We start from the raw sequence: 12,618 nt of genomic DNA, 5'->3' as shown, positions 1-12,618 counted from the left end.
ATTTAAATTAAAATATTCCCTAGCCTCAATATATGCTATTTTATTATAAAAAGCAGGAGCCTCATATTAGGCAAAATTTTATACCTTTTCCCCTAAATAGTTATTTAAATTGCAGGAGCATGTAATGAAATGACCTTGTAGTCTTAGGTGTTTTAGAGCTATTTGATTTGATTGTGGGAGGTAGTGAAGTAGGTTGAGAACTGGAGATTTTTTTTAGTAGTTGATGAGGCAGAAAATAAAGAAGATATTGATATCAGGTTATATTTTTACTTTTTATTGAGAGCTAGTTTTGTAGTCTTTATTGCATTGGTCAGTAGTTGGGAAGGCTGTTGATGCAAAGAAAATAAATGTCCTGTTGGTAAGGCAGTCATCTCCTATCTGATCCATAAAATGTCCTCACCTTCATTGGGTGAAAATAGAAGAAATAAACAGCCAGACATTATGTTTTTAAAGAATACTATGTATTCAGATGTGTTTGAGTAGTATGGCATGGTAGTAATTTGTTTGTATTCTCATTCCTAAATGACTTTAAGTTCTCCTGGCTGGAAATCACTGGGGATAAGTATAAACATGTGTAAAATGTAGCCCTGTGTTTAAGAAAACACACACACACACACACACACACACACACACACACACACACACACACAAGAAATAAGTCAGAGAAAGACAAGTATCCCATGATGGCACTCATATCTGGAATCTAAGTAACAAACTGATGATCGGAGGGGATCCAGAGACATGGAAGCATGGAACAGAGTGCGGAATCTCAACAGGGAAGGTGTGGGATGGTGGGTGGGTGGGAGGTAATCAACCAAAGACCTTGTATGCATAACTCTTGGACACAGACAATAAATAGGGTGCTGAAGGCCGCGGGGGGTGGGGGGGGGGTGGATTGGAGGGGGTCAATTGTGGGGGGGGGGGAAGGGGACATATGTAATACTTTAAACAAAAAAGAATTAATATATATATAAAAAAGAACACACACAAAAAAACACACAAAACTTTAACTTCTGATGTAGCCCTGTGTTTAAACAAAACCAAATTTTACTTCTTGAAGCTAGGCTGAATTTTTTTTTTTAATATTTTATTGATTTTTTTACAGAGAGGAAGGGAGAGGGATAGAGAGTTAGAAACATCGATGAGAGAGAAACATCGATCAGCTGCCTCCTGCACACCTCCTACTGGGGATATGCCCAAAACCAAGGTACATGCCCTTGACCGGAAGCGAACCTGGGACCCTTGAGTCTGCAGGTTGATGCTCTATCCACTGAGCCAAACCGGTTAGGGCTAGGCTGACTTTTTAAGTTTTTTTCCCTGTAAGTATAGTGGACCCCTTTATCTGTGGTCTTGCTTTCCATGGTTTCAGTTCTTTGTGGGGTCAACTGTGGTCTTAAAATATTAAATGGAACATTCCAGAAATAAACAATTGATACATTTTAAATTGTGTGCTATTCTGAGTAGTATGATGAAGTATTGCTTCATCCCATCCAAAGTGCAAAAATAGTGATACTGGCAATTCAGATATGCCAAAGAGAAGCTGGAAAATGCTTCCTTTAACTGAAAAGGTGAAAGTTCTCCACTTAATAAGGAAAGAAAAAAGTAGGCTGAAGTTGCTATGATCACAGTAGGAATGAGTCTTCTATCTTTGTGAAAGTGTGAAGAAGGAAAAAGAAATTTATGCTAGTTTTGCTGTGTACCTCAGACTGCAAAAGTTATAGCCGGTGTATGAGTGCTTAGTTAAGATGGAAACAACATTAAATTTGTGGGTGAAAGACATGAACAGAAAATGTTCCAATTGACAGCAAATGTTGCACCAGAAAGCCTAAACCTAGTAAAACAAGTAACACCAACAAATAAGAGATCATTACACAGATTCAGGAATAGGTTTGGACTGAAAATATAAAAATTATTGGAGAGAGAGAGAGACCATATTTGCATAGCCTTTATTACAGTATGTTATTCTATTTTATTGTTAATAATTTACTATGCTTAATTTATAATTAAAATTTAACATAGGTTTGTACATTTAGGAAAAAACATAGTATATATAGGGTCTGTACTATCTGCGGTTTCAGACACCCACTGGGGATCTACTGTATGTTCTCCACTGGTTAGATGAGAAATTAATTTGTTTTGACAGATGGCAGGTTGAGAAAATGAACTGTGGATTGACTGTAGTCTGTTTGACTCAGTAATGTTGATAAATATCTTTATGATATAGAAATGAAGTAAAGAACTTGAACTAATTTGTAGAAAATGCTGGTAGGTCCAGGATTTATTCCAGACCTTTAAATCTAGGCTTTTGTTTTAAATAACTATGATTAGAAAAAATTAAAGGGCTAACAACTTAGCTTGAAAAAACAAGGACATTTAAAATTAATCTTGGAATTTCTTTACTGCTTGTCTGAGTAAGTGAAGCATGCTTTGTGTTATTGTTTCTTAACTAGGTGCATTTTAGGGAGTATTATTAGAGGAAGTAACTCTCAACTAAAGTACTTACTGGTTTTATAGCTATTTACAGTTAAACTGTAGTGACATTTATAATGATAACACTGACAGCCCTTTAATTATGGGGTGTAGTTGACAAATCAAACATAATGTACTGTCATGGCTAATGGGCTACGTGAAGTGTTTTAGTGGTGCCAATAATGAGTGCAGAATCAATTTAATGCTCTGTCACTTTTCTCTTTTTCGTTCTCTAGTATCTTAAAGTGTTTTTATCCAATTTCATTAGAATAGTCTTAATGTTTAAAAAAAATTTCCAGTGTTTTTACATTTCTGTCCTTGAAGCTAGATGGAAAAGAGGATATGTAAAATGTGAGTCCCCTTTCCTCCTTCTTCAAAGCTGATTTGTATTGGTTTCTTAGGACCTCTTGTAAGGTAGCAAGGAAGAGAATCACCTGGCTGTTTTTTAATTAAGACCAACCCATGCATATCTATACTAATAAAAGGGTAATATGCTAATTAGACCGGGTCAACCAGACACCTTCCGGACGTCCGACTTCCTCCCGGACATCCAACTTCCTTCTGGACAAAGCCACAGTGGTAGGGGCCGAGGCAGAGGCGGTTAGGGGCAGTCAGGCTGCCAGGGGAGCAAGCAGTTAGGGGTGAGATCAGGCCGGCGTGGGGGAGCAAGCAGTTAGGGAGCAATCAGGCCAGTAGGGGAGAGCAGTTGGGGGCAATCAGGCCGGCAGGCAGAGGCGGTTAGGGGGTGATCAGGCAGGCAGGCAGGCAGGCAAGTGGTTAGAAGCCAGCAGTCCCAGATTGTGAGAGGGATGTCTGGTTGGTGGTTTAGGTCTGATCCCGCTAAACCAGCAGTAGGACATCTCCCGAGGGGTCCCAGGTTGGAGAGGGTGCAGGCTGGGCTGAGGGACAACCTGGCCGCCCCCCCCACCACCCCCGCACAGATTTCATGCACCAGGTCTCTAGCGATGAATATAAAAAGAAAGGGATACTTGAAAGAAAGGGGTCTCCGTTTGCTTAGGGACCCTAATATGTGGCACTGTGCTCGTTCAATGAGATATGTATAATTTAGGCAAAGCTTTAAAAATATTTGCTACATGGCTTTTAAATATGTATAAATAAGCACAAAGATGATAGTATGCTTCTGCTATGGTATGCTAACTATTGGAGATTTTTTATCAAAGAGCCTTTCTCTAAAGAAAAGACTTTATATCTTAGAACTGTTTGGGGGATAATCCTCACAAATATTTGTAGAGACCAGTAAGATACCAGTTATTGGTATACTTCTTTGTCAGAGTGGACTTTTAAATCATATCGACAGGTGTATCTTCTCTTACTTTGTTTGGGCTGATTGCTTCAGACAGAATATTTGAGGAATATTAATTTCTTATCACTATCATAAGAGATTTCCATAAGATAAAATTAGACACTGATTACACTTCATTGAAGAAGGCTAAATTGTTTGACACACTTGAATTTCTATCTTGGATCATTTTTCAGCAGTGACCAGAATCCTGTTATTAAGAATAGGTATATATGGTATAGTTAGTTCAAGTAGGCTGCCCTCTGTATTGTGCAGTTATTCAGTATTAGGAGTTAATCCTAGAGAAAATACCAATTTAAATAAAAGATTTTTTTCTTTCCAGGATTGGCCATTTGATGATGGTGCGCCACCCCCTAATCAGATAGTGGACGATTGGCTAAACCTATTAAAAACCAAATTTCGTGAAGAACCAGGTTGCTGTGTTGCAGTGCATTGTGTTGCGGGATTGGGAAGGTAAGTTTTACCCTTTTGTCTGTGAATTCATTATCAAATATTTCACTTGGGTAGAAATTTTCATTTATTACACTAAATATTTAATTGCCTGAAAGGAAAGGAAATGATAACAAAAGCTGCTTTTTGTGTTTTCATTGGTTGTCTGATGCCATACTAGATTTAGTGGGTGGTGGTTCAGTTGTTCTGAAAATGACTTAATGCAATTGTCTAATCTTTGAGCTAAAAATATACTCTTAATTCAGTTTTTTTTTTTCTTGCTGTACCAAGTAACCAAAGGTTCAGGCTTTTGAAATGTGCAATAACATTAAAAAAATCTGTACATGGTTAATTTTGGATTGAGATGTGTGGGAAGTTAGAAGGTGGAGAGCAGATGGCTGAACTTAAACTCCTGAAAGTAGATGTGGAGTTTAATGGAGAATGAAAAGTAATTTTAATTTTTTTAAAAAACCTTTTCTTGAGCATTGCATGGAATGGTGTTGCAACACTCATCAACAGAAGGTTAAAGGTCAATTTATGATGTGTACTTTGACTCAGAACATTAGTGCAGCCCTGACTGGTTTGGCTCAGCGGATAGAGCGTCGGCCTGTGGACGCTCAGGGGTTCCGGGTTCGATTCCGGTCAAGGGCATGTACCTTAGTTGCGGGCACATTCCCAGTGGGGAGTGTGCAGGAGGCAGCTGATCTATGTTCCTCTCTCATCGATGTTTCTAACTCTCTATCCCTCTCCCTTCCTCTCTGTAAAAAATCAATAAAATATATTTAAAAAAAAAAAAACCCCAAAAAACATTAGTGCAGGTAGTGGTGACTCAGGTTCTTACCTCTGCTTAGCCCTTTTGTTTGTTGTTTTCCTTTTTTTTTTTTTTTAATACTTTAGTGAAGTTTCTAAGTTTCAGTCCGTATCTTGAAGAGCAAAGGTAGTGTTCTTAATCTGACGTGGGTTAATTTAGGTAGTCCAAAGCCAGTGCCCTATAATTGACTTTTTTAAAAAACTTCATTTCCTTTGTTACATTTAAAAATACCAGTACATACTTTTATTGAGACTGATTCTAATTATCAATTTTCTGACCCTCTCTCCTAGCTCACGAAAAGGATTTTGTTGAAGCCTAGCATCTTTTTAGTAATTGATAAGGAAATAATATTAAAATTGATTTATAACAAAAGTCAGAGTTTTGGTAACATGTAATCTGGATTTTAAAATTTAATTCTAAAGATGTGTGCATATTTACAATTGAGTTTCTCTCTGCAGGGCACCTGTGCTGGTTGCACTTGCTTTGATTGAATGTGGAATGAAGTATGAAGATGCAGTTCAGTTTATAAGACAGTAAGTATGAAGTTTTGTACTCAGAAACACATAACGCAAGGTCATACAAGAGGGAGGAATTATGGGAAGTATCCGTTCCTAGTCTGGAATAACTTGCTGCCTTTGGCTTCAAATGTTTGTTTGAAGATTGATTATCAAAAAGAGCCAATGATAAAGAGACTTGTAAAACTACTAGCTCCCAGATTTAAAGGATATCTAATTTAGGCAGCAAATGTGGACATTGTAGAATATGTCCAGTATATGACTTGACTATCTAGGAATCTTTAAAATGAATAGCTAGGTAGAAGAGTCTCAGTGATCTTGTGTCTCTTTTAATAGATGTCCAGAATGTCTTTAAAATGCAATTTCTATGACCAAGAGGCAAACCAGAATCTGTAGAGGAGCAGTTAATCACCTGGGACTCATAAGTGACCTGTTTAGGCATAAAATCAGGATGGTAGTGTCCAGACAGAATCTTGGCTTCAGTCTGGAGTGATAGGCCATGATATTTTGCTGTCCAGAATTTTTTGCCATTTATTTTCTTAGCCTTTCCTCTTTTCTTTAAAAAAGAGGAGAAAGAAAAAGACTATTAATGACGGCATGAAATGAATGGTTGCAGCTCTAGGAAGGTAACATATTTCAAGAAATGCCATCTGTGCCTGCTGCTTCATATAAATACTCATGCATCCTAAATACTTGCTACTAATTCTAATCTGAAAAATATGTTAAGCTAATTGGTAAAGACTATATTAGATGACTTGGGATAAATCATTCTGATGTTTATTAAACGGTTAACAAGAGTAGTGAGAGTCAGCAAAGAAAATTTGTCTATTCCTTTTTCTCAGAAGGCACAGAAAGTTCTGATTTAAACTTAAGAAGTGATGTTGTATGGGAAATGTTGATTTTCGGCTTTGTGGTGTTAGAATGGCCTTAGGCCATAAATAATGCATTTCAGTGAATAAAGCAGCTATTTTTTGTACACGATAAAGTTTGCCATTCTGTATTTTCAGAAAAAGAAGGGGAGCATTCAATTCCAAACAGCTGCTTTACCTGGAGAAATACCGACCTAAGATGCGATTACGCTTCAGAGATACCAATGGGCATTGCTGTGTTCAGTAGAAAGAAATATAAACGAAGGCTGACTTGATTGTGGCATTTAGAGGGAACTCTTGGTACCTGGAAATGTGAATCTGGAATCTTGACTGTGTCATCAAAGTGGTGATGGATTCAGTACTCCTCAACCACTCTCCTAATGATTGGAAAACAAAAAACAAAAGAAATCCCTCTATAACATGAATAAAATGTTTAAGAAAAGAAAAAGAGAAAGAAAAAAGGGATTACTTCAGCGGAGAATGGTTTTGCCCTTAGTGTTGCAGTTTGAATTTCTGCCAGGATTGAATTATTTCAAAATCTCCTGTCTTTTTAAACTTTTTCAAAATAGGTCTCTAAGGAAAACCAGCAGAACATTAGCCTGTGCATAACCTTCTCTTTGGGGAGCACACTCTTCCATTATGCTTGGCACATAGGTCTATCTCCCTGTTGTGGAATTTCTTTCTTTTTTTGTTATTTGGGGTTAAGGGGTGGGGGCTACAATTTTCCTCTCTTCTTTCCTTTTCCCCATCCCTCTTTCCCCCCTGATACTAGTTGTAGATGGAATAGGAGAAGCCCTTGTTGCTGTAGATGTGCGTGCAGTCTGGCAGCCTTAAGCCCACCTGGGCACTTTTAGAAAAAAACAAAAAACATTAAAAAAAAAAAAAAAAGCAGTGGCATATATATATTATATGATCCAGGTGGTTTTTAGTTTTTACTGATGATGGAGTGTTCATGTTAGTTTCTTTCCTTGAAAACTCTATACAACATTAGGCAAAGTAGCCAAGAGCCTTTTTTTGTTTGGGTTTTTGTTTTGGTAAGTTAGTGGGGGACATGGCATTTTAAGAGGAGTCTCTTTTTTCAAAGAACTTAGCTGAGAGTCGAATTCTTCTCTTTCCCAACTAATGAAGCTAAGTGGGTATTCCAGAAACATTTGATTTCTGAAGGGGAGTACTCCAGTTCATCGCTAAAGATGTGTCCAGAGAGTTAGCACACTCTCTGCACCTTGTAGAACTGTGGGCTGTATGTAGCATTACTCTTCTTTTCTGTCTAATGATGTCAGAGAATGCTGGTAGTTAAAATTTTTTATTCTGGGACTTACTTGTACTCTGAATTTTCAGGAACAGGTAATGGAATAGCAGCAAAGACACAATATTTTGGACTTGAGAAAATGCCTGTTATGGGTATTTTCCAAACTGCCCCCTATATGTACAGCTCAGTTTAACCACTGATTGCCTTGTTATTTTCTTACTAGGTTCTTTATGAGATAAAACCAACAATGCCTAGTGAGGATGTGTCCACAGGCCTAACAGGGTAGGAGAGAGAAGTAAAGCAGCCCAACCAGTAGCAAAAGGACTGTGTTGCTAGTGAAATTGGTGTTGTCATTTTTGCTGATTCTTTGTGGGGTTCAATGTGCTGATCTAGAAAACCATTGTTCTGCTCTTTTGTGGAAAGCAGTTGTGACCAGGCTGTATTGACAAAGCAAGTTGAAGGACACCATCAGAGCCTCTTGCACTGTTCATTTAAATATTATACACTTCTTAGTGCTCTGCTTCTAAGAATTTGAATAAAGGTTTAGGGTCATCTTGTCCTGTTGGAATTTGCTATGCAGAACCATAAACTTCCCATTTTGTTAGGATCCGCTAGGCCAGTAGGAATGGACCGGGGATGTTGTCACTGGTGATACCTCCGATGTTGGCTGGCTCTGTGAACTGCCTGTCTCCTATGCCGGAGTTGTTTGAGCTCTTTAACTAAATGAAAATCTGTGGATGCTCTCTTCCGCCACCCCAGAAAACAAAACTAAATAATGCTTTTTGGAATTGTTTCTAGGACTTTAAAGTGGAAAATGATGGTACTATCCAAAATTCTTTATTTCAGAACATGACAATAGATTCCTTTAATATAGGCTCAAGATCAAAACAGAATATTCTCTAAGTTCAGATAGACTGTTGACTCCAAGGGTTTTGATCAATATCATACCAAACCTTTTTCCTTTGACATGCTCTGATTTTTGTTGTTTGGGGGGAGGGGGAGACAGGGAGAGACAGAAAAATAGGGGTGTGTGTGTGTGTGTACGTGTGTGTGTGTGTACGTATGTGTGTGTGTGTGCGCGTGCGCGTGTGCGCGCACGTGAACGCGTGCAGTGTCCACCAGTATCAGTGCCTGCCTGAGTTAGGAAAATTACATTCCTGGTTCTGTATGAGGAGAAGAGTGTGTAAAGCAACATGAAACATTAGCCCTCATTTTGTTTTAAATTGCAGACTAATGTTAATTGTTCTCAGAACTGGATTTTCTTCCTCAAAATTAAGGTTTTTTTTAATCTTTTGGACTTAATGAAGTATTGCTAGCTGAAGCCAGTTTGACATGGTGAGAGAGATGTCAGACTGATGAAAGGTGTGCAGCCTGATTTAAAACCAAACCCTGAACCCTTTTAAAGAACAATAAACATATTTTACATGCTCTTTGTTTGTGCATTTGTTCTCCACTCCAGGTTGAGTTTCATTTGCTCCCCTAGAAAACTTGGTATTCTTAAGGTCTGCTTTAGGTCCTGCTAATTACTGCAAGCAGGTAAAATAATTAGAGGTTGGGAACTTCAAAGATTCATGCCACCCAGGTGTTCAGTAAGGGCAAACTTACTGGGATACATCTGCTACATTTTCTGGTTCAGTTCTTGGGCACAACACTAGGAATTCAGCATCTTGTCTCATTGCAAAGGACTTTGTTTATACCATAGGTTTTAATGAAGCATTGCAACTTTTTACTTGAACTCTTAAAGAACTGAGGGAGGAGAAAATCTATATAATCATAGGATTGGAGGTAGGCAATTTCCCTTATACCATTGGTAAGCATTTCATCCATCCATTTAGATAACGAACTTACATGTTCAAGTACCAAGAATGAAAATAAAAGACATTCCACTTCGGAGTACCTGTCTAGAAGAGGAGTTAGCTATGTAGACATAAACAGAGCGAGTGATTACAGTACTGTGTGACTTATAATTCATTGACCCATTCACCTGTTCTTAATTTTCCAGTTCATGTCCATTATCCAGCTTAGATTCAGTGTCCCATGGTTAGCTACAGTCACCTTTGGCTACACAGATTGCCCCATCTCTTGTTTCATTGTATGGACTTGCCTGGCTCAACTCCCTTTTTGGTTTAATATGCCACCTCTGAACTTATGCTCTTGTGCAACTGAACTTGCTGGCTAAAGTCATGACCTCTGTTGTTTTTTAATTTTTATTTTATTGATTTCAGAGGAAGGGAAAGGGGGAGAGAGAAAAACATCAATGATGAGAATCTGATTGGCTGCCTTCTGCATGCCCACTACTGGGGATCAAGCCCACAACCCAGGCATATGCCCTTGACAGGAATTGAACCTGGGACTCTTCAGTCCACAGGCTGATGCTCTATCCATTTAGCCAAACAGGCCAGGCCATGACCTCTGTGTTTAAAGTAGACCTTTGTACCATCTGTCAGTCCTACTACATTTCTGTCTCATATTTTCATGCTCCTTGAAAGCTTACATTTTCCCCAATTTGTCTCAGCTTATGACATTTTTAAAAAACAGAATAGAAACAAGAAAATGTCCATAGGCTCCTACCATCACATCTACTCACCCATCTACATCTGCTTGTACGCTCTGCCTTTCCTCCAGTTGTAGGGCGGGCTCTTCTACTTGTACTAGATTCCAACCCCCTTTTTACTCAGTGGGCCCAGATTTAGCTCTTCTTCCTTCTGTCCTGCTCATTTCCCTCTACTAGGTCAGTCCCATCAGCTATAGACATGCTCTTTATTCCATGTTTCACCCACGTCAGTCCTTTCAGAGACCATCCCCTTTCTCTTGTCTTTATAGCAAAACTCAGTTATCCACTCTACTTTTCTCTTCTGAACCCACTTTGAATGAGGATTTTGACTCCACTGAAACTGCCTATGTAAAGGTCACCAGAACCTCCATGATACTTAATTCAACGGTCAGTTCTCAATCCTTATTTTGTTTTTGACATATCAGCATATGACAATTGATCACTCATTTGTTCATTTACTGTGTAGGCAGAATAATGCCCCCTGCCCAAGGTGTTTACATTTTTAATCTCTGGGATCTGTAACTATATCTTCCATGGCAAAAGGGACTTTGTTGTGGCTGTCACTATGTTGAGAACCTTGAGATGGGAGATTATCCTGGGTTATCTGAGTTGGCCTGAGATAATCGCATGGGTCCTTAAAAGCAGAGAATCTTGCCTGGCTGAGGTCAGGAGATGTGACTAGGGAAGAGTGGTTGGAGTGGTACAGTGTTGCTGACTTTGGAAGATAGAGGAAGGCGCCTCTAGAACCTGGAAAAATGAAGGAAATATTCTTCCCTAGAGCCTCCAAAAAGGAATTCAGCCTGCCAATACCTTCATTTTAGTCCCACGTGGGACTTCTACAGAACTGTGGGATAGTAAGTCTGTTTTAAGCACTAACCAAAAATGTTAATTTATTACAGCAGCAATAGAAAACTAGTACAGATTTTTGCATGCTCTGTCACCCTGCTATGCTTTAGTTTCCTTGATAGCACCATCATTTCAGACTTAAAATTTTTTAAATTGAATTCATTAGGGTGACATTGGTTAATAAAGTTATATAGGTTTCAGGTGTACAATTCCATAATACATCATCTGTATATTGTGTTCACCACCCCACATCAAATCTCCTTCCATCACCACTTATCCCCCCTTTTATACTCTTTTACCTCGCCCACCCCTTTTTCCCTGTGGTAATTACCATACTGTTGTCTGTCCGTGAGTTTTTTTCCCTTTGCTTAATTCCTTCACCTTTTTCACCCAGCCCCTGCTCTGACAGCTGTCAGTCTATGAATATTTATCTATGAATCTATATTTTATTAGTTTATTTTGTTCATTAGATTCCACATATAAGTGAAATAAGTCTTTCTCTGTCACAGACTTTTTATCATCTCTCCCCCATCAGAATAAGTTCCACAAGGGCACAGGTTTTTTGGGTTTTTTTTGTTCACTATATCTTCACCTAGAATAGTGCTTGACATGTAGTCTGTGCTCAGTAAATATTGAATGAATGGGCACTAATAGAAGCATAAGTGACTGTACTGTGGAGAAGGGAGTTGTTAAACCTACCCTGGAGCACATTAGGAAGTTCCATGGTGATCATATTTGAGCTGGACTTTGAAGTGTGAGGTAGAAAAGGTTGATGCATGAGATAGTACTTCGCATGCATGAGGATGGCTATAATAAAACAGATGGACAGTAAGTCTTGGCAAGGGTGTGGGGAAACTGGAGTCCTTACACATTGCTGATGGCAATGTGGAGCGGTGGAGCTGCTTTTGAAAACAATTGGACAGTTTCTCAAAAAGTTAAACAGTTGTCAGGTTACCCAGCAGTTCCAGTATGTCCAGTATCTAACTTCTTAAAAATATATAATACATAAATTTGTATTGATTTCAGAGAGGAAGGGAGAGGGAGAGATAGAAACATTAATGATAAGAGAATCATTGATGGGCTGCCTCCTGCATGCCCCACATTGGGGACCGAGCCCGCAACCCAGCCATGTGCCCTGATCGGAAATTGAACAATGACCTCCTGGTTCATAGATTGGGGCTCAACCACTGAGCCATGTCAGCTGGGGTCCAATTTCTGATGTATACTGGAGAGAATTGAACATGTTAGTGGTTTCCTGGGGTGGGGGTGGGGAGAATGACTGCTAGTGGATATGTGGTCTCTTTGTGGGATGTTAAAAATGTCCTGGAATTAGATAGTGGTGATGGTTACATGACTGTGAATGTGCTAAATGCCTCTGAATTGTACACTTACAAATAAGCGTGATGTAGGGGAAGTAAACTTCAGGCAGAAGAAATAAGATGAGAGAGTGGAAGTTGAACGAGCCCAGCACACTTGGGAGAAATGGCATGTTTGTTCTCTGGAGTATGGATTTGTGCCGGGCAGGTTTGGTCCTCATTAGACTCAGAGACAATAC

The 12,618-nt window shown here is 38.9% G+C and overlaps 1 protein-coding gene across 1 annotated transcript in view; it reads left to right on the top strand.

The window, feature by feature from the left end:
• PTP4A2 (protein tyrosine phosphatase 4A2) overlaps positions 1-9,093 on the top strand; it is a 32,262-nt gene extending 23,169 nt beyond the window's left edge. Inside the window, exons 4-6 of the mRNA XM_036351250.1 lie at positions 4,113-4,243; positions 5,489-5,563; positions 6,553-9,093. Of these exons, the coding sequence (XP_036207143.1) occupies positions 4,113-4,243; positions 5,489-5,563; positions 6,553-6,661 (315 nt within the window). The 3' untranslated portion in view covers positions 6,662-9,093. The remainder of the gene's footprint in view (positions 1-4,112; positions 4,244-5,488; positions 5,564-6,552) is intronic.
• The last annotated feature ends 3,525 nt before the right edge of the window (positions 9,094-12,618 follow it).

The sequence above is a fragment of the Myotis myotis genome, unplaced genomic scaffold, assembly GCF_014108235.1.
Source record: "Myotis myotis isolate mMyoMyo1 unplaced genomic scaffold, mMyoMyo1.p scaffold_m19_p_2, whole genome shotgun sequence".
Lineage (NCBI taxonomy): Eukaryota > Metazoa > Chordata > Mammalia > Chiroptera > Vespertilionidae > Myotis > Myotis myotis.
Note: the sequence above shows the minus strand (reverse complement) of the source record. Positions and strands in the feature narration are given on the sequence as shown.